Source organism: Amblyomma americanum, chromosome 11 (assembly GCF_052857255.1).
Source record: "Amblyomma americanum isolate KBUSLIRL-KWMA chromosome 11, ASM5285725v1, whole genome shotgun sequence".
NCBI classification, from domain to species: domain Eukaryota; kingdom Metazoa; phylum Arthropoda; class Arachnida; order Ixodida; family Ixodidae; genus Amblyomma; species Amblyomma americanum.
In genome coordinates, this window is record NC_135507.1 from 101,118,643 (window position 1) to 101,142,208 (window position 23,566).

Here is a 23,566-nt window from a genome sequence, read left to right on the forward strand (position 1 = left end):
TCACATAATCACAGAGATAATTCCCAAGGAGAAAGTGAAAGCCAAAAGCACCCTAATAGTTAACCTATATAGTCCGCCGAGGCAAACAAATGGCGACTTCCTCAGGCTCTTTGCGGAGGCGAGGAGACTAGCAGGGCAAAACACCCTTCTCATAGCAGGCGATTTCAACGCCAAAAGCCCAAGATGGGGCTACCCCAGAGATGACAAGAAGGGGCGTGGCATCTGCTTAGCGGCAGAGAGCACAGGGTGCGACCTCCTAACCGACGAGATCCAGCCAACCAGACAAGGCAACAGCGTGAGCCCAGATACGAGCCCGGACCTCACCTTCGTAAGAGGCAACAAGCAGGTCGAATGGGAAAACCTTCTCGAGAACCTGGGTAGCGACCACTACATAGTCAGAACCTGCATAGTGGCCGAGGGGGTCAAAAGGAAGATTGGCACAGCACAAATCACGGATTGGGACGCTTTCAGGGTGCAATGCACGCAGCTGGAGGGCGAAATCGAATCCGTAGAGGAGTGGAGCCAAAGCTTCGGCAAATCCAGGAGGGATACACGAAAGCTGTGGATAGAACAGAGCAAACACTGGAAGTTGATAAAAGGCTCATCGGGTTATGGGAGGCAAGACGAGGGCTTACCAAGCGCTGGAAAAGGCAGAAGCTAAACCGAAAGCTTAAAAGGAAAATCGCTGAGATAACTGAAAAAGCAGAGCAACATGCAATGCAGCGATATGCAATATGCAATATGCAATATGTGATGCAATATGTGATGCAGCGATGCAATATGCAATATGTGATGCAGCGATGGCGTAGAGGTAGAACATCCGCCTCGCGTGCAAGAGGACCGGGGTTCAAATCCTGGGGCCGCGCAATTCTCCACCGGGTTTTAAAAAAAAATCCGCGTGTCGATGGAATTGCATAACCAGGCCTGGAGTGCGGCCTTATCTCGGTGACCAGAACCGACAACGCACTCTCTCACCAGAGCAGGATTTGGCCACCCTGGTGTAGTACTTGACCACAACCTTCTATGATCAAACCAATTAACCCTCGGCCCTCAGTCCCCAGCGGCTGCAGAGCAACTGACCACGGCGGCGGTCAGACCTGTGACGCAGCGGAGGGTGCTAAGAATCTCTGGCTCCGGACAGGCCGCCATTGGAATCTGAACCTGGCAACGTTTAACGCTAGAACTTTAGCTAGTGAGGCTAGCCTAGCAGTGTTGTTCGAGGAACTAGCGGGAATTAAATGGGATGTGATAGGGCTTAGCGAAGTTAGGAGGACAGGTGAGGCGTATACAGTACTAAAGGACGGACACATACTGTCCTATCGCGGGTTAGATGATAGACGAGAACTAGGTGTGAGTTTCCTCATTAATAAGGATATAGCTGGCAACGTAGAGGAGCTCCACAGTATTAACGAGAGGGTAGCAGCTATAGTAATTAGGCTGAATAGGAGGTACAAGCTGGAAGTGGTGCAGGCCTACGCGCCCACATCCAGCCATGATGACCAGACCGTTGAAAGCTTCTATGAGGACGTAGAATCAGCAATGAATAGAGTAAAATCGCAGTACACTGTACTGATGGGCGACTTCAATGCGAAGGTGGGCAAGAAGCAGGCTGACGACCACGCGGTAGGTGACTATGGGTAGGCTCTAGAAATAGCAGGGGAGAGTTATTAGTCGAATTCGCGGATAGAAATGATTTACGGATCATGAATACCTTCTTCCGCAAACGAGAAAACAGGAAGTGGACCTGGAAGAGCCCCAATGGTGAGATTAAAAATGAAATCGACCTCATAATATGCGCTAAACCTGGCATCATTCAGGATGTGGCCGTCCTCGGAAGGGTGCGTTGCAGCGACCATAGAATGTAAAGGTCTAGAATTAGCTTAGACTTGAAGAAGGAACGGAAAAAGCTAGCGAAGAAGAAAACCATTAACGAGTTAGCCGTAAGAGGGAAAGCACAGGAGTTTAGGATAGCGCTCCAAAACAGGTACTCAGCTTTAACTGAGGAAGATGATCTTGATGTTCATTCAATGCACGATAACCTGACATCAATAATTACGGAGTGCGCAGTAGAAGTAGGCGGTAGGACAGTTCGAAGAGATACCGGGAAGCTATCTCAGGTGATGAAAGATCTGATTAAGAAGCGCCAAAACATGAAGGCATCTAACACTACCGTATAGAATAGAACTAACGGAGCTATCAAAGTTAATAAATAAGCGCCAGGTAGCCGACATAAGGAAGTTTAATATGGAGAGAATCGAGCATGCTATAAAGAACGGAGGTAGCCTAAAAACAGTGAAGAGGAAACTAGGCATAGGTAAAAACCAGATGTATGCATTAAGAGACAAGCAGGGCAATGTCATTAGCAATATGGATAAGATAGTTAACGTAGCCGAAGAGTTCTACACAGACCTGTACAGTAGCCAATGTAATCAGAGCGCTAATGAGAAAGACAGCAGTGCACAGCAATGCGTCATCCCGCCAGTAACGAAAGATGAAGTAAAGAAAGCCTTAGAAGCAATGAAGAGGGGAAAAGCAGCTGGGGAGGATCAGGTAACAGCAGATCTGTTGAAGGATGGAGGGGACAACGTGCTAGAAAAACTAGCCACCCTGTATACGCAATGCCTTATGACCTCGACTGTACCAGAAGCTTGGAAGAATGCAAACATTATCTTAATTCATAAGAAGGGAGACGCCAAGGACTTGAAAAATTACAGGCCGATCAGCTTACTATCCGTTGCTTACAAAGTATTTACTAAGGTAATCGCTAATAGAGTCAGGGAAACGTTAGACTTTAATCAACCAAATGATCAGGCAGGCTTTCGTAAAGGATATTCCACAATAGATCATATTCACACTATCAATTAGGTGATAGAGAAATGCGCAGCATATAACCAACCTCTATATATAGCTTTCATTGATTACTAGAAAGCATTCGACTCAGTGGAAACCTCAACAGTCATACAGGCATTGCGTAATCAGGGGGTAGAAGAGCCTTGTGTCAAAATACTGGAAGATATATATAGCAACTGCACAGCTACTATAGTCCTCCATAAAGTCAGCAATAGAATTCCAATAAGGAAGGGCGTCAGGCAAGGAGACACGATCTCGCCAATGCTGTTCACCGCATGTTTGCAGGAGGTATTTCGAGGCCTGAATTGGGAACAGTTGGGAATAAGAATAAATGGAGAATACCTAAATAATCTGAGATTTGCTGATGACATTGCCTTGCTGAGTCACTCAGGAGGTGAACTGCAAATCATGATCAACGAGTTAGACAGGCAGAGCAGATCGATGGGTCTAAAAATTAACATGCAGAAAACCAAGGTAATGTTCAACAGCCTAGCAAGGGAACAACAGTTCACAATTGGCAGCGAGAGCCTAGAAATTGGGCCGTAATACGTCTACTTAGGGCAGGTAGTGACAGCTGCTCCGGATCATGAGAGGGAGATAACTAGAAGGATAAGAATGGGGGGGAGCGCATATGGCAAATTCTCGCAGATCATGAGTGGCAGTTTACCAATTTCCCTCAAGAGGAAAGTGTACAACAGCATAATCTTACCGGTACTCACCTACGGGGCAGAAACGTGGAGGCTAACGAAAAGAGTTCAGCTTAAGTTAAGGACAACGCAGCGAGCCATGGAAAGAAAAATGATAGGTGTGACGTTAAGAGATCGGAAGCGGGCAGAGTGGGTGAGGGAACAAACACGGGTTAATGACATCCTAGTCGAAATCAAGAGAAAGAAATGGGCTTGGGCAGGGCATGTAATGCGAAGGCAACATAACCGCTGGTCTTTAAGGGTAACGTAGTGGGTTCCAAGAGAAAGTAAGCGTAGCAGGGGGCGGCAGAAGGTTAGATGGGCGGATGAGATTAAGAAGTTTGCAGGCAAAGGGTGGATGCAGCTGGCAAAGGATAGGGTTAATTGGAGAGACATGGCAGAGGCCTTTGCCCTGCAGTGGGTGTAGTAAGGCTGATGATGATTATGATGATAATGCAATACAACTGGCAATGCAGGGCTGGCAGCAGTTCAGTAATTCGCTGAATGGCACGCTAGGCACGGTTAGGACGTGGCAGATTCTCCGAGCCCTCATAGACCCAACCCAAAGCAAAACCGAAGGCAGCAAGTCGCTACAGAGACTGGTACATCAATATGATGGAACCGAGGAACAGCTGCTAGAGGAAGTTAGGATAAAATGCTACGGGAAGGATCAGATAGAAAGCTACAAGGAAGAGTACAAAAGTGAAGAGAATCTAAACATGGACAGGCCTATCACCAAAAAAGAGGTAATCGAGGCGGTAAGAGCGGCCACAAAGAACACGGCAACGGGAGCAGACAAAATCAGCAACTCACTAATCAGGAATCTCAGCGACAACGCCATAGCCCAGCTAGTGGTGTACCTCAATAAGCTTTGGCAATCCGGCACGGTTCCGGCAGAGTGGATGAAGCACGCAATGGTGGTTATGATACCAAAGCCAAGCAAAAAGCTATCGATCGAAAACCTCAGACCCATTTCCTTAACATCATGTCTAGGTAAGCTCTACGAGAGGATAATCACCAAAAGGATTCAAACACATCTGGAAGGAGGAAGGTTATACCCGGATAGCATGTACGGCTTTAGAGCGAACCTGTCCACCCAAGACATCCTAATACAGCTTAAGGAGGAGGTTCTAGCCACGATGCCGAAAGCAGGGCAAAACGTGGTCATGGCCCCCGATATAAAGGGGGCCTTCGACAACGTCAGCCACAACGCCATCATGGAGGGAATCAATAACACCAACTGCGGAAGAAGAGTCCATAATTATGTCAGGGCCTTCTTAAGCGATAGAACTGCGACAGTCGGGCTTGGAGACCTTAGAAGCGACCCTTTCGGCACACCATGCAAGGGCACTCCCCAGGGATCGGTCATCTCACCGCTATTATTCAACGTTGCGATGATCGGGCTTGCGCGGCAACTCGAGAGGATACCAGGGATAAAACACGCGATGTATGCCGACGATGTCACGGTATGGGTCACCCAGGGCTCTCTGGAGGAGGAGGACAGACTACAGGAAGCAGCCGCGTGCGTGGAGAAGTACACCAGAGAAAGAGGCCTCAGATGCTCAACCGAGAAATCGAAGCTGCTGAGAGTCAGAAGACATCCCACTAGAGCGGAGCTGGAAGTCTACCTGGAAGGGCAGAGGATCCCAGAGAAAGACATGATAAGGGTGCTAGGTATGTGGCTGCAAAGAAGCAGGAAATGCAGCCACACCATCAGCATAAGTAAAGCAGCAGAGCAGGTAGGAAGAATGATCAGCAGAGTCTCGCATAGGCGGTACGGCATGAAAGAGGAAGACACGCTCAGACTCGTTAGCAACCTGATAGTCAGCCGAGTCACCAATTCACTGCCCTACCAGATACCAACCAAAGCCGACATGGAACACATAGATGTAACATTAAGGAAGGCATATAAGACCGCCCTGCATTTACCTAGGAAGACACCGAACGAGAAACTACTCCAGCTAGGGATTAGTAACACCTTCCAAGAGCTGAGGGAGGCCCAAATCAGGGCACAGTATACGAGACTCCAAGGCACGCCAACAGGCCGGGAACTGCTGAAAAGAATAGGGGTGGAAACACAAGAGCGCCTTGACAGGTACAGGGACGTCCCGGATGGAATTAGAAAAGCCATTCGGGTCTCACCCCTGCCCAGGAACATGGATCCGAACCTGCACGAAGGAAGACGGAAAGCAAGAGCCGAGTATATCGAGCGAGGCTTAGCCAATCTGAAAAACACGATCGTCACGGACGCGGCGCTGTACCTGGTGGATAGGAAGCGCACGGCCTCGGCTGTAGTAGCCGACCACCAGGGAGAACTGATCACCTGTGCAGCGGCAGAGGCTGCGGACGCAACAGAAGCCGAGGAGGTTGCCATAGCTCTAGCGGTCGCTTGCGGCTCCCAGGGAAACAAATCTCTAAACATACTTACAGACTCTAAAGAGGCATGTAGGAACTACACTAGGGGAAGGATAGGGGCCGCAGCCATGAACATACTCAGAAAAGCGCGCGTCTCGGACACAAAACACACACACAGCCTGGTTTGGATACCCGGACATGCAGGTATTAATGGAAATGAAAGAGCGGACGGCCATGCTCGAGCGATGAGTTTCCGAGCGGGATTACCGGACGACTTTTGCACCCGAGCCTGCGACGGGGGGTATGCAGAGCACCTGGCCCTATACAGGGGCTTAAGGTATAAATATCCTCCGCCACACAAGGCACTAACAAAGGAAGAGGCTACCGGGTGGCGCAGACTGCAGACGGGTATTTTTCCAAATTTACACATACTAAACAAGATGTTTCCGGCAAAATACAGAGCCACATGCCCGTGGTGCGGGGCGGTACCAATGCTGTACCACATCACATGGGAGTGTGAGCGAAACATAAAATTCCACCAACACAAACACACAAGTGCGGAGCAATGGGAGAGCCGGCTCGTCAGCAGCGAGCTCACGGTCCAAAGGACCCTGGTGCAGCACGCTTACGAGGCAGCGCGGCTCAGGGAGCCCTGGAATGAGGGCCCGACCTTGCGAAGACGGGATCCGGGATCGCCTGATATGAAGACGACGCGGATCCTGCTTCCGCCGAACTACGCAAATGTTCAATAAAAGTTTTTCACTCACTCACTCGAAATTGCTATTCTATGTGCCAAAAAGCGCTAAGCTTCCAATATATATTTAACTCTTTTCGTTCATTATAGAAAAATGTCATTTAGTATCGGGCCTTACTACTCTTTCAACTATTAATACTCACGCAAAGATTTTTAATGTTTCTTTGTTTATTCTCCAAAGCTGCCCTCCCGCCGCTCTATCGCTCTGTTCCTGATGCAAGACATGACCAGATTTTTCTCGATTGAACGCGCCCAGGCGGAGCCGATTCTGCGTTGTTCCAGACTGATGTGGTTATTCTACTAGTCGTATCTAGAAACTTTGCTGTCGGCTTTAAATTAAGCGCAGCCGAGAACTGCAGGCATTCTGTTCAACGACCGCCGAGCACGCTTGTTGCTACGTCGCCGCCGAGTCAGTTATTTGTGGGCGCAGGTATGCACAATAAACGGTTTCTTTCAGAATAAACGGTTTCTTTACGTGGCACGACTACTTCTAGCCGCATTTTCATTCCGACGCTTCTCGAGTCGCGCGGAGCGTTCTTCTGGCGTCTCTTAAGCGCGTTGTTTCTTCCTCGCTTTGTTCTGTCGTTGTTGCGTCTCTTTCGCGCTCTCCATAACGACTAGCATCCACTGAGGCGAAGTGCATATATACCCCCAGCGAGGCGACACCTCCTCTCCCTCTACCCCAACGCAGCACGTCTGGTGGAGCGACGGCAGCGGCGTCGACGGCGGCGCCATCTCTTGAAGCGCGGCTGCGGCGTTTCTAGGCAACGGCGGTTCAAGGTCGTTCGTGGGCCACGCATATGACAGACGGCTAGTGTGCGCGACGAGCCGAAATGACTTCCTGGCTGGAGTAGTAAAGCTTTCGCTTTAAAAACGCAACACAAAATTCATTCGGGCGCGCTGTCTGCTGCGCGGCAAAAGGCGAGCGTTGGGAGCGTCTGCTAGCATCCCCCGGCCTATACTCCGTTTCATACTTAGCTGTCTACGCAGCCAAGGCTACGGTGCCTGTTTGCGATCCTCGTCCGCATCATAATATAGTGCGTCAAAAATAAAAATAGAAATGAATTGACAAGCAAAGTGAACAGTAGTTGATATTATAGTAGACCGATGGAAGTGTTTTATTTTGCAAATAGATTGATTTTTCTTTTATGTTTTCCAGAACCGAGTGACGCAGATTTTTCGTTTTCTCAGGCGCCGGCTGTAACAGGTTTTCGCAGCTGAGCCGGCAGGTCTGTTTGTGAAAATGGCGTCGCTGTCACCTGCTCGCTTGTTTTCTTCCCCCGCTTCGACTTCGAAAACATCTCCTGTTCGCCTCTTTTCCAAGGTGAAGTCTCCAAAGTTTTCTAAAGACTGCAAGGCGGTGATAGTTAATGTCTACGCAAGCATAAAAAAGCTCCACCCCGAGAAGACTGTGCGTGACGTTCTCGCAATTGTGGGCGAGATGACCGGAGTGAGCCCTCGGACAGTTGTGAGGTTTAAGAAAGAAGGTCTTTCTGGCGGAGTAAAATAATTGAAGCCACACTGAATTCTATCACCCCACAATTAATGATTCATTGTGTGCAGCATGCGAAAAAATCCGTGAACACCGAAAAACAGCGCCTCTCAGCACGTCCGTTGCCAACTCTCACTTCACTTTCGTTTCCCTGCGGAAAAAGTTAACAGCACGCTTCTTATTAAAGAAGTCATTTCATTTTGATAACAAAAAAGGCCACTTATATATGGCTCGCATTTAGACTTTCTATCTAGAGATTCGCCGAAAAAAGATAAAAAAAGAACAAACCTACGCTGAGGATCGAACCTGGGCCCCCTCACAAAATGAACAAACATGCCCGCGCTTCGTACCACTCAGCCACGACGTGAGGCGGAGTGACACATTTTGTTAGTTTTTTTTTGACGGACTACTTCCGTACCTTTGGCTGTGTAGACAGCTATGTATGAAACGGAGTATAGGTGCTGTCACTGTCGGCGCCCGGGAGGAGCCGAGAGGAGGAGCGTCGGCATAGGAGGAGGAGGGAGCAGATGTCGTTACTCTGTCGTGTTACGTTTCGCCTACAACGCGCGGTATAGCCGGCGCGGATGCAACGGACGCCGGGGCTTCGTTCAAAGTGGCGGTCATTTTGGGCCCGTTCATCGCTGCCGCAACGCCTCCCGCCAAGCGCGTCCAGGCAGGTTTCAATGCCACGTGTCGTCGTGTGTGCGTGTGTGTGTGTGCATGTTGGTGCCCACGCTTGTCAAAGCGCGGCAGCCGGGGAGAGGAGCTCCCCAACTGGGAGGCGAGGAGGTCTGACCGGCGCCGGCCCGGCGGACGCGCACGTCACGTCTGAACATGTCCGAGCGTCGCCGTATAGGGCGCCTCATCCCGAACCGTTCCTTCTTGCCCTCGCCTCCGTGGGTATAAAAGCAGCTGCCCCGGACGCCAAAGAGAGACTTCGATTTCTTCCTTCGAGTAACGTGGTCGCCCTGACCGGCTGCTCTTTTGCGATGCCAGAATAAACAAGTTGTTCTGTTGCCAGTCGACTCATCCTTTGCCGGGACCTTCGGATGTTTCCAGCTGTGCCCCAGGCCGCCAGGCCAACGCTACCCTTGGGGCTTGCAACCCATTTGCAACAACTGGTGGCAGCGGTGGGATCGCGACAACGGAGGCCAGCAGCGAAGATATGCGGTCAACTGTATGCTGAGCAGCACAACGACCATCCGGGAGCAGTGCAACGAGCCCTGTGTGATGACTGGTTGCCTGCAGCGGAACGACTGCGCTGAATTATTGGCTGCGAGGTTTGGTGAGTGCGGGACTTTCTACTTCTGAGTTTTGCCAGGCTTTTGTTAGTGTCAGGAACAGAGCTGGTAATTGTGTTGTCGTTGCTGCCGGGTTAGTTTGCGGCAAGACAATAGTAGGCAGTAGAGAAAGCAGCATTCGGAGCAGCCATGGATTTGAAGTCGTTGCGCAAACCGAAATTGCTGGAGCTTGCAAGAGAGTTGGGTCTGGATGTCTCAGACAGACTCAGAAAACCAGAACTGCTAAGGGCTATTCTTGAGTTGGAGGCTGAGGATGACGAGCTGTCGGAATGCCTTGAGACCATTGAGGAGAGGGAGCAAAAAGAGGAGCGCGAACGTAAAGAGCAAAAAGAGGAGCGCGAACGTAAAGAGCAAAAAGAGAAAGACGAGCGTGAACGTAAAGAACAAAAAGATAAAGACGAGCGCGACCGTCAACACGCTTTGGAAATGAAGCGTCTCGAGGTAGAGATGGAACGCGCTCGTAATGGAAGTCAGGCACACGGTGCAGGAGAACGGGTATCGTTCAAAATGACTTACCTGATGCGGCCGTTTAAGCTTGGAGTGGACATTGGTTTGTTCCTGGTTAACTTTGAGCGAACGTGCGAGAAGCAGGGGTTCTCTCGGGAAACGTGGCCCCAGCGCTTGCTAACTTTGTTACCCGGCGAGGCGGCCGACGTAGTCGCTCGCTTGAAGAGAGAGGAGGCAGAGGATTTCGACCAAGTGAAATCGAGTCTGCTAAAAAAGTACAGGCTGTCAGCGGAGGCGTTCCGTCGGAAGTTTCGGGAAAATGAAAAAGGCAGAAGTGAGTCATATACAGAGTTTGCCTACAGGCTTATGTCAAACATGCAGGAGTGGCTCAAAGAAGAGAAAGCGTTTGGTGACCACCAGAAAATTCTGCAGTGTTTCGGGCTAGAAAAGTTTTATAGTCGGTTACCTAAGAACGTGCGGTACTGGGTCTTGGATAGGCCAGACGTTAGTACAGTGGCTAAAGCCGCCGAGCTAGCCGAGGAGTTTGTGACGCGTCGGGCTCGCGGAGCTAAGGACGGTCAAAAGGGTGAATTTGGCTCCAAGTCTGAGAGGCCGAAGTTCACACCCATGAGAGCAAGGGGGGACACACGTAGTGCGGATGCGAGTGAAAGCAGTCCGACCGAACGTAAGGAGACGGCGGCAGCCGAAGCCGAACGCAGAAAGCGGTTCGAGAGGAGGCAAGCGCGCGTGTGTTATACGTGCCAGAAGCCGGGTCACTTTTCGGCGCAGTGTCCAGAAACAAAAAGAGAAGTCGTGTGTTTGTCATTATGTAGCACTGACGAGAACATGAAGCTTCTCGAGCCTTACATGCGAGACTTCCTCGTGAACGGGAAAGAGTGCCGAGTGCTTCGTGATTCCGCAGCTACAATGGATGTAGTTCACCCCTCTTACGTAGAACCCGATATGTTCGCGGGCGAGTGCGCATGGATCAAACAAGCCGTGGAAGCTCATAGCGTGTGTCTGCCCGTAGAAAAAGTGCTTATTGAAGGACCTTTCGGAGCACTTGAGACGGAGGCCGTAGTGTCATCTATGCTGCCCCCCCCCCCCCCCCCCAGTACCCGTACCTATTTTCGAACAGGTCCGATCACCTCCTGCGCGAGAAGGGGCTTTTGTTTGGTGAGGCTAGCGTTCAGGCCTTAACCAGATCGAGAGTTCGGGTGCTCGCTGCAAAGGCGGTAGTTGCGGGCCGACGTTGTCGAACAATGAAAAAGGGTCGGAGGCGCAGCAAGCTGATATTCAGAGCACGTCCGAACTGCATAAAATTGAGCCTGTAGCGTTGAAGGCACCAGGTACTGGAGAGGAAATTCCCGACACGGGAAAGTTAGAAGATCTTCCGGTCGAGCTTCCGGGAATAGGCTCAGTGACGAACAGGGAAGACACTGATAAGGTCATTAGTGACTTAATCATCAAAGCACCGCTGTCGGCTGAGCAGAAAACCGAACTACACCAACTCTTACAAGAGTTTCAAGGTCACTTCTCTGAGAGGCCTGGTAGGACTTCTGTCCTTACTCATGATATAGAACTTACCTCCCCAGAGCCAGTACGATCCAAGGCGTACTGGGTGTCACCCCGCCAGGGCGATATTATGGAGACTGACGTAAAGAAAATGCTACAGCTCGGTGTTATTGAGGCGGGTGAGAGTGATTATACCTCCCCTTTGATTTTAGTTGAGGTACCGGGCAAGGAACCTCGTCCTTGCGTCGACTACCGCAGGCTTAACTCCATCACTAAGGATCAAATTTATCCGATCCCTAACATCGAGGAGCGCCTTGAGAAAGTTAGTAGCGCTCAGTTTATTTCCACCATAGATCTTGTCAGGGGTTATTGGCAGGTTCCACTTACAGAAGAGGCTAGTAGGTATGCGGCGTTCATTTCACCAATGGGAACATTCCGTCCTAAAGTTTTGAGTTTTGGTTTGAAGAACGCGCCATACTGCTTTTCAAGCCTCATGGACAAAGTGTTGCGGGGACAGGAAGAATTCGCTTTACCGTATTTAGACGACGTAGCGATATTCTCCGCATCCTGGTCTGAGCATATGGCACACTTGCGGGCAGTGCTAACCCGCCTGCGCGAAGCGGGCTTGACAGTCAAGGCTCCCAAGTGCCAATTAGCACAGGCCGAGGTTGTCTACCTCGGTCACGGGATTGGACAGGGTCGTCGCCGCCCCTCTGAAATAAAGGTGGCCGCTGTGCGAGACTTCCCGCAACCGCGCACGAAGACCGATATTCGGTCGTTCTTAGGTGTCGCCGGCTACTATCAGAGGTACATCCCCAGGTACTCCGATATCGCGGCTCTCCTGACGGATGCTCTAAGAAAAACAGAGCCCCAAACAGTCGTCTGGGGCGAGGCAAAGGAAAGAGCTTTTAGCGCCCTAAAGAGCGCCCTAACAAGCCAGCCTGTGCTACGATCGCCAGACTACACAAAAGGGTTCGTTGTTCAGTGCGATGCTAGTGAGCGAGGCATGGGCTTTGTACTGTGCCAAAGGGACAATGGAGAAGTGGAACACCCCGTCCTGTATGCTAGTCGTAAGCTGACCTGTCGTGAGCAGGCGTACAGCGCCACCGAGAAAGAGTGTGCGTGTCTCGTGTGGGCCGTTCAGAAATTGTCATGCTACCTAGCCGGCTCGAGGTTTATCATTGAGACGGATCACTGCCCTCTCCAATGGCTGCAGACCATCTCTCCCAAAAATGGCCGCCTCCTGCGCTGGAGCCTCGCTTTGCAACAATATTCCTTTGAGGTGCGTTACAAAAAGGGGAGTCTCAACGGTAACGCCGATGGCTTAAGTCGAAGCCCCTAACGTGGGAATCCGCCTCAAAGTTGTTTGTTACTGATGTTTTCTTCCTCAGGCAGGATTTTTAACATATTGCTTTTGTTAGTGTTTCAAAGTGATGATGTGCTTTCTAGTGCAATTTTCCAATTTGTGGACGCGTTCTGAGTGCTGCTTGACTACTGTAAGGAACTAGGCAGTAGTATAAAAGGGGAAAGAGCCTGGCAGAGCTTAGTGAGGGTTGTCTCGTGCTTGCTGACTGAGCGGTTGCGTTTCGGCGTAGTTCTAACGCTTGCTGGGAACGAGCACAAAAATGCCAACTCTCCCGAAGTCACTTTGCAGTGTCCTGTGTGATCCTGAACCTGAGAACGAGGCCTCCTCTGTGCGCTGCGCTCAAGCAACGTGGAGGGACGACCGGTTTCGATTACGAGTATCATCGAGCGACATCCCTCTGGAGAGCGGATGCAGTCCCCTGACCATCGGGATCTCCTTCTCCCGGCGGGGCGGTCTGTTACGTTTCGCCTACGCCGCGCGGTATAGCCGGCGCGGATGCAACGGACGCCGGGGCTTCGTTCAAAGTGGCGGTCATTTTGGGCCCGTTCATCGCTGCCGCAACGCCTCCCGCCAAGCGCGTCCAGGCAGGTTTCAATGCCACGTGTCTTCGTGTGTGTGTGTGTGCATGTTGGTGCCCACGCTTGTCAAAGCGCGGCAGCCGGGGAGAGGAGCTCCCCAACTGGGAGGCGAGGAGGTCTGACCGGCGCCGGCCCGGCGGACGCGCACGTCACGTCTGAACATGTCCGAGCGTCGACGTATAGGGCGCCTCATCCCGAACCGTTCCTTCTTGCCCTCGCCTCCGTGGGTATAAAAGCAGCTGCCCCGGACGCCAAAGAGAGACTTCGATTTCTTCCTTCGAGTAACGTGGTTGCCCTGACCGGCTGCTCTTTTGCGATGCCAGAATAAACAAGTTGTTCTGTTGCCAGTCGACTCATCCTTTGCCGGGACCTTCGGATGTTTCCAGCTGTGCCCCAGGCCGCCAGGCCAACGCTACCCTTGGGGCTTGCAACCCATTTGCAACAGTCATCTATTGAGAGACTTTAGTCAGCACCATGTTATACCCCTGTCACACGGGCACTTGTAAGGCCTTAGAAATTAAGGTCCTTTGTCCCAAAGGCGCGTGACGCGCATCTACACGGCAAAGCGTCGAGACCTTTGCGATAAAGGTCCGTAGCAATAAAGGCGGCAGTTGCTTAAAGGAGCAACCCAGACGGCAGCGCCAGCTAGCGAGCTCAAAGAATAAAAAATTGACGCAATTATTAGTTTTGAAACCGTAAAAAATATCTAATTTATCTTAATTATTGGTTAATTTTGCATTACAGTGCACTTAACCGTAGAGGAGGCTATGACTAAAGACATCCACACTGCTAAAACCGGACTTGAACGCTTTTCAGCAGCCGCATCGACACACACATGCTTGCGCATCTCGCTTTGCTGTTTTTCTTCGTTTGCTCTTTGTTGTGTGCGTGTTTTGAGTTTGCTTGTGTGCACAAGGACACAAGCAACAAAGCACGCTTCTCGAACACGACGAGGAGCCGAACGGAAAAGTGCGCCTGCCGTGGTCAGACCGAGAACGATAAAAAAAAAAGAAACTTTGTTTCAAAATATCCGTTTCTCACCGTCAGAACGCTCGTTTATTATCGTGATAGCTACTTTTTCCAACATAAACGAAAGCACTCTTAGCTGAAGTGCTACCGTCTGTTTTAATTTCATAATGTTACTAGCGCCGCTTCACACACAGCGGTGACTTTTGGCATTCACGGAGGCCGCGTTCTAGCTCTTTTGGATTTTCCGTGTAGCAGCATCGCTGCTCCTTTTCGGTTTTCCTCCTTTAGTGCAATAAGACAACTTTACGGCAAAGGCCGAGAAGAAGTCCCGTGTGACAGGGGTATTAGCCTGTCCCGTCGGGACCAGTCAGCGCGTGTGCACGGCGCGTGGGCGCGGTAAGGGGTAAGCGGTAGCGATACGCGCTATGCTAAACGTATGTAATGACGAATGAGGAATTCGATGCTGCTGAGCTTAAAGAGGCGATAGCCGACGACCAGAGTAACAGAGGGAATGAAGACAAACCGTTAGTCGTTTCTCACAGGGCATCTAGGAATTTCGACACGCTACGCGACTGCGAAGAAAACTTTGACGTAAGGTTCTCTGATGCCTATCACTTCCAGGCGCTCTTGCAGGCCATGGGGGGCCTTTTCTCCAACAACCCAGTGTATGCAGTAAGCCGAGTTTCAGTAACGTCCCCTTCTTACAGGGGCGTCAAGTGTATTGGATGGACGACCGAACACTGCATGCAAAGAACGGCAACGTTTCTTACGGACAGCCAGCAGTTTAAAACTTGCTGAACAAAGTATCTTCGCTGCAGCTACGGTTGAAAGCAAGACACAAATGGCCAGCGTTGCCGGCAAGGCACTGCAGTGTGCCCCAGAAAGCTGGTATGGCGGCCTACCTGTTGTGGAATGAACCTGGACCGAGTGGAAACAGGAACAAAAGGATTAATTTCTATCGGCATCGAGCTTTAAATATAATAACTGGACATGCGGAGGTGTGCAAGAAGGGGCACCCCAGAATAATCGAGTGTAAAGGAGTACATTGGTGAGCAGCCCTGTCTAGATACGCGCCGACGGTGCTCTGTGGAGCAAGTCAGTGCCATCTAAAGTTACGCTCTGGGTTTGAGTTATGCGTCCCGTGCGCATGCGCGGCAAAAGCACATGGATGCTTGCTCATCGTTTCCTTGTAAAACCCCCGCCTTCACTGCTTGCATTTGTGACGCTGTGACGGTTGCCAGGGCGTCATCATGCCGTCGTGTCTCACGAGTGCAAAGAGACAGCCAGGCAAGCAAACGCGAGTGATAGCGGATGATCGTGCGTTTCTGCAAACGAGTTCCTAGATCTGTACGGATGCAAATGCGATGTTACTTGTAGCTGATAGCCGCCTCACGATTCACGCGAAACGCATTGATTTTCCGGCCGCTTTTACACATCATTCAGTGCGGCCCTGGCAGCGTGAAGCGTAAGCACTGAACGGAAATGGGGCCGAGAGCCCACGAGGAGGCACCTTTTTATTTTGGCCGCGCATGCGCACGGGAGGCACAATTCAAACCCAGAGCGTAACGTTAGATGGCGCTGACATGCTCCGCAGAGGTGGTAAGAGGGATCTGGAAAGGGGTGATGGTCCCTAGCCTGACCTTCGGGAATGCGGTCCTGTGTATGAGGCCAGATGTTCAAGCAAGGCTGGAAATTAGGCAACGGGGAGTAGGGAGGTTAGCTTTGGGAGCACATGGCAATACACCAAATCAGGGGGTACAGGGTGATATGGGATGGGCGTCTTTCGAGAGCAGAGAGGCTAGCAGTAAGATAGCATTTGAGGAACGATTGAGAAGGATGGAGGAAAAGCGGTGGGCTAGGAAAGTTTTCAGATACCTGTATATAAAGAATGTTGACACGAAATGGAGAAAGCGAACTAGAAAATTGACAAGCAAATATCTGGACAGCAGTAAGGGGGCAAATCAGCAATTATCGGTTAAGAAAAAGGTTAAAGGAACAGAGAGAGCTTTGTGGAAAACAGGGATGCTGACGAAATCGGCACTAGAAACATACCGGACCTTTAAACAGGAAATTGTCAAAGAAAATATCTATGATAATTGTAGGGGAAGTTCTTTGTTGTTTGAGGCCAGGACTGGAGTTTTGCGGACTAAGACGTATAGAGTCAGGTACCAGGAGATAGACACTTTGTGCATTGCGTGCGGAGAGGAGGAGGAAACGGCTGAACACTTGATACTTTTCTGTAAAGGGCTTCACCCTACAGTGGAAGGCAGCGGGGCTGACTTACCCAAGGCATTGGGGTTTAGGGATAGTGAAGGGAAAGTGGATTTTAAGAGGTTAGAAGTAACCAAGCGAAGGTTATCTGATTGGTGGCTAAAAGCAAGACAGGAGTAAAATTTCACAAGACATGGCTAGGTGGCTTGAGCCACCGCCCGATGTAAAGGGTTCAGCCGTATCCATCCATCCAGTAGTGTTCCTGTATATGCTCCCGCAGGGAGCAGAGTTGCGCGAAGGTCCGCCATTTTGTTCCAAGCTGTGCGGGAAAGCAGCTCCTCGAGCGCACAGGCGCTGGGATTATTACCGGGCTGGCGTTGTAGAGCAGTTCGCTTTTTTTTTTAAAAAGCTTACAGACGGCGCTCGATTGCGGGCATCCTTTTTTCCTTTTACTGTCGCAGTGCTCAGGGAGCAGAGTTGCGCGAAGGTCCGCCATTTTGTTCCAAGCTGTGCGGGAAAGCAGCTCCTCGAGCGCACAGGCGCTGGGATTATTACCGGGCTGGCGTTGTAGAGCAGTTCGCTTTTTTTTTTTAAAAGCCTACAGACGGCGCTCGATTGCGGGCATCCTTTTTTCCTTTTGCTGTCTCAGTGCTCAGGGATCGATGCTAAGCCCATCATACTTTGTTGAAAAAAACGTCGAAAAATAATCTGATTTTCCGAAAATATCATACAGCATGACAGAAAGATCGCGGAATGACAGCGATAGCTCGCAGTACGGATAATAATGGCGCAGAAATGCTTGGAAATGAAAAACCTGCGTGAGTTGTGCGATGAAGAGAAGTGCGGTAATGCATCTCCCTGCAGAACCACATTGAAATACATTATTCTATAGGGTCGCGACCGCCGATTTGGTACGAAGCTTGTGAAACCACGCTTCATACGATGTGAAAGCGGGCAGTCTAAAGCTATGCATTTTGCACGCAAGTAAATATAACCCACCAAAGGCACAGATATCGCAAAAAAGCGAGCTTATCTTTCACAAAATATACGTATCATTTGTCGCTCTGACTTCGAGCCCTCCATTGCATTTTTCCAATGCCATGGTCATCTTTTCAAGCCAAACACATCCCGTGCCGTACTTCTTTAATATCCAAAAGTTAGAGAAGCCTGCCTTAAGTCACTGCAGCTGAATTGTGGTATACGAGTTTCCAAAGATCTCTAAAAGTGATATCTCTTTCTGGTGCTGTTATTTAATTGCTCGTTTTTCCCTAAGCACTATTACTATTGCGTTTTCTCTTGACCTACTTGAATTATATGTACATTCACTGCATTTTGAAATATCTTTGTTTTTTGGACTGCTCTGTGCTTTTACTCAAGGAAAAATAATTATCGGAATATTCCATTTTGCTTTCTCAAGTATTTCATGCTATTTTTGTTCCCCTCTCTTCCAGTGTTAACATCCTTGTCAGTGGAACCTTTAGTGTATTTTTAACAAATAAAATAGTTGAAATGTCTAGGCAAAGCTTGTTCTCATGCTGAGAGACTGGCCTCCCAATTCTGTGTAGTAAACCGGGACTAGAACAAAATTTCACATACAGTTTGCTTGTCAAACATTCTTTATTTCACAAAACAAACCATATCTGCAAAATGTTGCAGGTGGCAGCAGTATAAGCAGACGGGCTGGCAGCGGCTGCACATGAGAAATGCTCTGTCACGTGCAGCCAGGTTAGGAACAGAACCTTTCACATTTTCATTTGGAACTTGTAGCGTTGCAGGAAAACTGAAGATAATTTGTTGATAGCAAACATGAGTCGCCGCATGGAGTTTGAGCGTGCCTGCTGAACAATTTATAATTTATATTGAACTGTAATTTTCATCAGACTAGGCACATAGCCAAATAATGGATGCAACGCCGGAGGGAGGTATGAGACAATGGAGATTATGTGGCTAAGTGAGTCATGCAAATATAGTAAAGTTGTGCTGTTTATTCTCTTACCTCGCATATTCGAGTTCCTTTCGGAGCGGCTTTCACGCGTCCCATACGCAAAAGCCAGCGCAATCGCTGACGTACGACTGACCGTCCGGACGGCACTGCGTAAAAAGCTTTGCCGCTTTCGGTACGGTTCTTGCAGTTTGCCGCACTGCACCCCGTCATAGTTGGAGGCTGCCGTCACTGCACACTATCAAAATATATACAAATGGAGCGCACGGAAAAGGCGGGAACACACCGCACCGGACGCGTCCGATCACGATGGCAGCCGAGAGGGTACTGGGGCTGGCGAGGAATCGGCGTTGCGCCCGGAAAGTCGGCTCCTCCACTTCAAAATGAAACAAACGTCGTCTGCAGAATCACGTGACGGCCGCTTGGCGAATGGCGTCAAGAGCGGCGCGAGGAAAACAGTCGCGCAACTCTGCTCCCTGCGGGAGCATATGCAGGAACACTACCGCAGAGCACCGCCGGCGCGCTCTAGAAAGGGCTGCTCACCACTGTACTATTATGACTATACTCTACGACAGCTTTCACTGGCAACGAAGGAAAGCCTAAATGGTGGAGCTTCATTCCTCTCAATAATTCCGGCACATGTCAATGCGCCTGGCCGCCTGTAGCATTATTAGCTACAGGTAGCAAGCTGGTCCAGCTGGCGCCATCTGTAGAAGCTTCTCGTAACTGTATAAGTGCCTAGCAGTTTCATATCTATGCTGAAAAATGCTTTTTGTTGACTTTCAACGATGAGGGTTGACAATGGTGTTAGAAATGTAAAGTCTTTGACAAACGTATACAGTCCAAATTGTCTGCTTCTGATCCATGCAGCGTCCTCTTCTTGCATACACAGGGATCTTTATCTCACGAAGGTGGAAGGAACTTAAGTCCTCAACCTTCCCGAGATTAGGACTGTCAAATATGATTAAGAGCCCCGATACACGGCTTGGAAGCACTCCACTTTGGTTGTAAATTTTTGACCAAGACTGAACTTTAAAGAGCGACTAGTGGCAATATATTTTGTCATAAGTGAAAACTAATAACCGGAAGCAGGCGTTGTACTGTATTCAGCTGCGTTGGAAGAGTGCGTGTTATAGCTCTGTAGCCGCTGCTCCACTGCCAGAAAAAGTTGGCGCGGAGTATATTTGGTGACAGCAAGATGCAGCAACATAGGCGAGGTTGCATATTTCATTTCATTTTATTACCTTAAAGGCCCCAAAAGAGGGATGTTACATAAGGGGTGGCAACAATTAAAAGCACAGATTCACAATAACAGGAAAGCTTTTAGGTAGGAAAAACTTTATTGAAAATGCCGGCAACCGACGGTTTGACGCGTCGTGACGTTGGCCAAGCGTCGACCCGGGGTTATGCCCTCCTCTGCACTACCCCCGTTTGGCCCGTTTGTGGTGGGTCGTGAGGCTTGTGCTTTTCGAGCGCACCCCAGGCCTGCTGGACGGCCCATAGTTGAATGTCCTTGTCTGCAGACTGCACTGCACTTTGAAGTTCGGGCGGGTATATCCTGGATGTAGCCTCGGTCGGGAACCTGGCACAGTCCCACATGATGTGCCATTGGTCCGCTGGACCAGCTGCACAAACATTGCACACATCGCTCGAATAGAGTTCTGGGTGAAGTACGTGTAGCACTGCCGGGGCGAGGAGTGACCCGGTCTGTATCTGTCTTAGGATGACGGCCTCCTCCCGACTGAGTGCCGAGTGGGGAGGCGGCATTGTCCGTCGAGCTAGGCGGTAACACATGGTAACTTCGCCATAACTGATTACGCGGTCCTTGGTTTCGAACCACCACACGGAACGGTCACTCTCGGGGGCGCGGAGGGTAAGCGCTCGCGCCGCCGAATGGGCCGTCTCGTTGTGGTTCGGCGAGGATGCACACTCGCCCGCGTGCGCCGGGAACCACTTGATACGGATGGTGCTGCGGCGGTCTTGGGGCTGGAGCTTGCCGATGATGGCGGCCGCCGGCGCGCTCACTCGCCCCTTGGCAAAGTTGCGCACGGCGTTCCTCGAGTCATTGAGCACGGTGTGACACTCGGTCTCGGAGATCGCCAGAGCGATGGCAACCTCCTCGGCGTCTGTGGCGTCCGTGCACCGCACGCTCGCTGCCGTTGTCGTGGTGCCGGTAGCCGCCGCAACGACCACTGCCGCGAAGCCTTCTCGTTTGTATTCCGCTGCGTCCACGTACCGGGCGTGCGGGTCTTGGGCGTGTTTCTCGATGAGGGCCTGGGCCCGTGCCTGCCGCCGTTCTTGGTTGTATTCGGGGTGCACGTTCTTCGGGATGGGGTCCACATGGATGTGAGCCCGCGCCTCCTCGCTGATCTCGCATGGTTGCCGGCTGGGGGTTCGGGGGTTGTAACCCAGGGATGTCAGTATACTGCGCCCCGTCTTGGTGGTAGAGAGGCGCTCCATTTGCGCGGTGAGCTGCGCCTCGGCTATTTCTTCTAGGGTGTTATGGACGCCGAGCTGCAGGAGCCGAGCCGTACTCGTGGTACCGTTAAGCCCAGCGCCGTCTTGTAAGCCCGTCTGATCAGCGTGTTGATCTTGTTCCTGTCAGTGACCTGCCAGTTTAGGTAGGCCGCAACGTAGGCGATGTGACTGATCACGAACGACTGGACGAGGCGCACGAGACTGTCTTCACGCATGCCCGCCCGTCGTGTCGAGACTCGGTGTATGAGCCGGATGGCGTCCATTGCCTTGGTGGTAAGTTTGTTGATGGTCTCGTCGTTGCGGCCGCTCTTGTTTAGCAGCAGGCCCAGGACTCTGATCTTGGGAACTTCGGGGATGCGTTGCCCCGATGCGGTCATGATCTTGATGTGATCGCACTCCCGAGGGGGAGCGCGTTTCCGTCCCGGTCGTAATGGTGTGAGGACGAACAGCTCGGATTTGGCGGGCGAGCACACTAGGCCGGTGCCGTCAAGGTGGTGCTCGATGGCGGTAACCGCGGCTTGTAGCTGTTGCTCGATGCTGGCGTCGGTGCCGCCGGCCGCCCACAGGGTAATGTCGTCGGCGTAGATCGTATGCTGGACGCCGGTCCCCGCTACTGCCCTCGCTACCCCGATCATAACGAGGTTGAAGAGCAACGGCGAGATGACCGAACCCTGCGGGGTATCCGTGCTACCGAGCTTGCGTTCGGGGAGTCTGAGGTCTCCGGCGTGCAGTTCCACCGTGCGGTTGGTCAAGAAGTCTTGGATGTAATTGTAGCTCGTTACCCCCATGTTGAGTCGTGATACTTGTGCTAATATGGCGCTGCGCGACGCGCTGCGGGATCCACTACGGGACGCACTGCGCGAGCGGGAGCGTCCGAGGCGTGGAAACGAGCTTGATTCGAGTGCTTGCTTTTGCTCTTCTTCGGCGTTACGGCGTTCCCATCGCCGTCGCCGTACGACGTATGGAACCTTGTATTTGGCTCTGCAGAGGCGGTCCCCGGTGGGGTGTTCTTCGCCGCAGAGCTTGCACTTGGGGACACACTTGTGGCCCTCTCTTGGATTAGAAACACCGCAGGCAAGGCAAACGCGAACGTCCGGTGTGGGGCACACGTCGCGCCTGTGGCCGACCTTGCCGCATACCTTGCAAACTTCTATTTGCTTCCTGTAGAGACTGCACGGGTAGAGCGTGGATCCGTAACGCACATACTTGGGAACCTTGATACCGTTGAACACTACGATTACTGTCGTCGTGTTTCCGATACGCTTCGCCCCCGCGGCGAGGGGGTTGTACTTGGTAACAATCTGCTGCATTATTTCGGCTTCGCTGTCCTCGAGTGCTATGCCCCTGATCACGCCCTTGACTGTGTCGTGGGCGGTCGTTCCGTACGCGCGCACCTCGTATATTTTGCCTCGGACGTTGATCGCTTGAATTCGAGCATACTTCTCCGCTCGTTCCTCGCTCGGAGTGCTGAGCACCATAATGTTCTGCTGGGTATTGGGACACGCCATATCCTCAGCTCGGTCTGCCGTCTCAATTCCCGCTGCCGCCATGATGGCATTAGCCACGCATGCAGCTCCTGCCTTGAAAATATCAAGCCCATCGCGGGGCCGCACGACGATCTTAATTTCTTCTACAGGCATGGCGGGCATGCGAGCCGCCCGAATAACTGCGCTCCTAACGTTCTTGTTGAATTTAGGCTTCTGTTGAGAGCTCGGAGTATCGGCACGAGAAGTCGACTCACCCTGCGTTCCTTGCAGGCGTGTTCGGCTCGTGTGCCCGCCGATGTGCAGCCATCCGGGCGAGCGTCGGAATTCCTCGGGCGTAATTTCTTCTCCTTCTACTTGCACGCACATTTGGAAACCTGGGAACCGTGCGTCAAAGCGGCGGCGGAACCCTCCATGTTGTGGCAGAAGAACAGCTGGCTAGGCCTAGCGAGCCCTGGGTTCGCTTCGGCCTAGCGTCTCCTCTTGGCGGTGAACGAGGAAAAGTCCGATGAATCGATGAAAAACGCACCTTGGATGGAAAGTCGGGTATCGGATGATAGCGGATACCTTCACGAACACAGTGGTAATAAAATCTTCGTTATCCAAACTAATCAGCACTGCCAAAGCGGGCATTAACGACGGAGCCGATATGAGCACGTCTGCTCACCACGGCGAACGCAGCCCCCCCCCCCCCCCCCCGGAAAGCTTTTACATTTTCAGCGAAAAGACTTGGGCAAGTGATGATGGCAACGTTGTTTGGAAGGCCGTTCCAGTCTGCGGCTGCACGAGGAAAGAAGGAATTAGAAAAAGTGACGGTGCGTGAGCGTGGACGGGCAACTTGAAGGTGATGGCTGGTGCGATGAGATATGCGTGCTGGGGGAAAAATATAAGGTGCGATGTGCATTTGGCTGTGGAAGAATTTGTGAAATAAAGACAGGTTGGCAATGCGACGGCGGAGCGATAAGGGTGATAATCCGGATGCTGGCACCAATTAAAATCACAGATTCACAATAACAGGAAAGCTTTTACACTTTCAGCGAAACGACTTGGGCAAGTGATGATGGCAACGTTGTTTGGAAGGCCGTTCCAGTCTGCGGCTGCACGAGGAAAGAAGGAATTAGAAAAAGTGACGGTGCGT

At 51.2% G+C, this 23,566-nt stretch overlaps 1 protein-coding gene across 1 annotated transcript; it reads right to left on the reverse strand.

The window, feature by feature from the left end:
- Nucleotides 1–256: 256 nt before the first annotated feature.
- LOC144109829 (uncharacterized) lies at nt 257–22,494 on the reverse strand. Its single transcript, XM_077642611.1, has 2 exons — nt 21,801–22,494; nt 257–402 (listed from the first exon to the last, which is right to left on the reverse strand). Exons 1-2 carry the CDS (start codon nt 22,492–22,494, stop codon nt 257–259), a joined length of 840 nt encoding a protein of 279 aa, XP_077498737.1.
- Between the last annotated feature and the right edge of the window lie 1,072 nt (nt 22,495–23,566).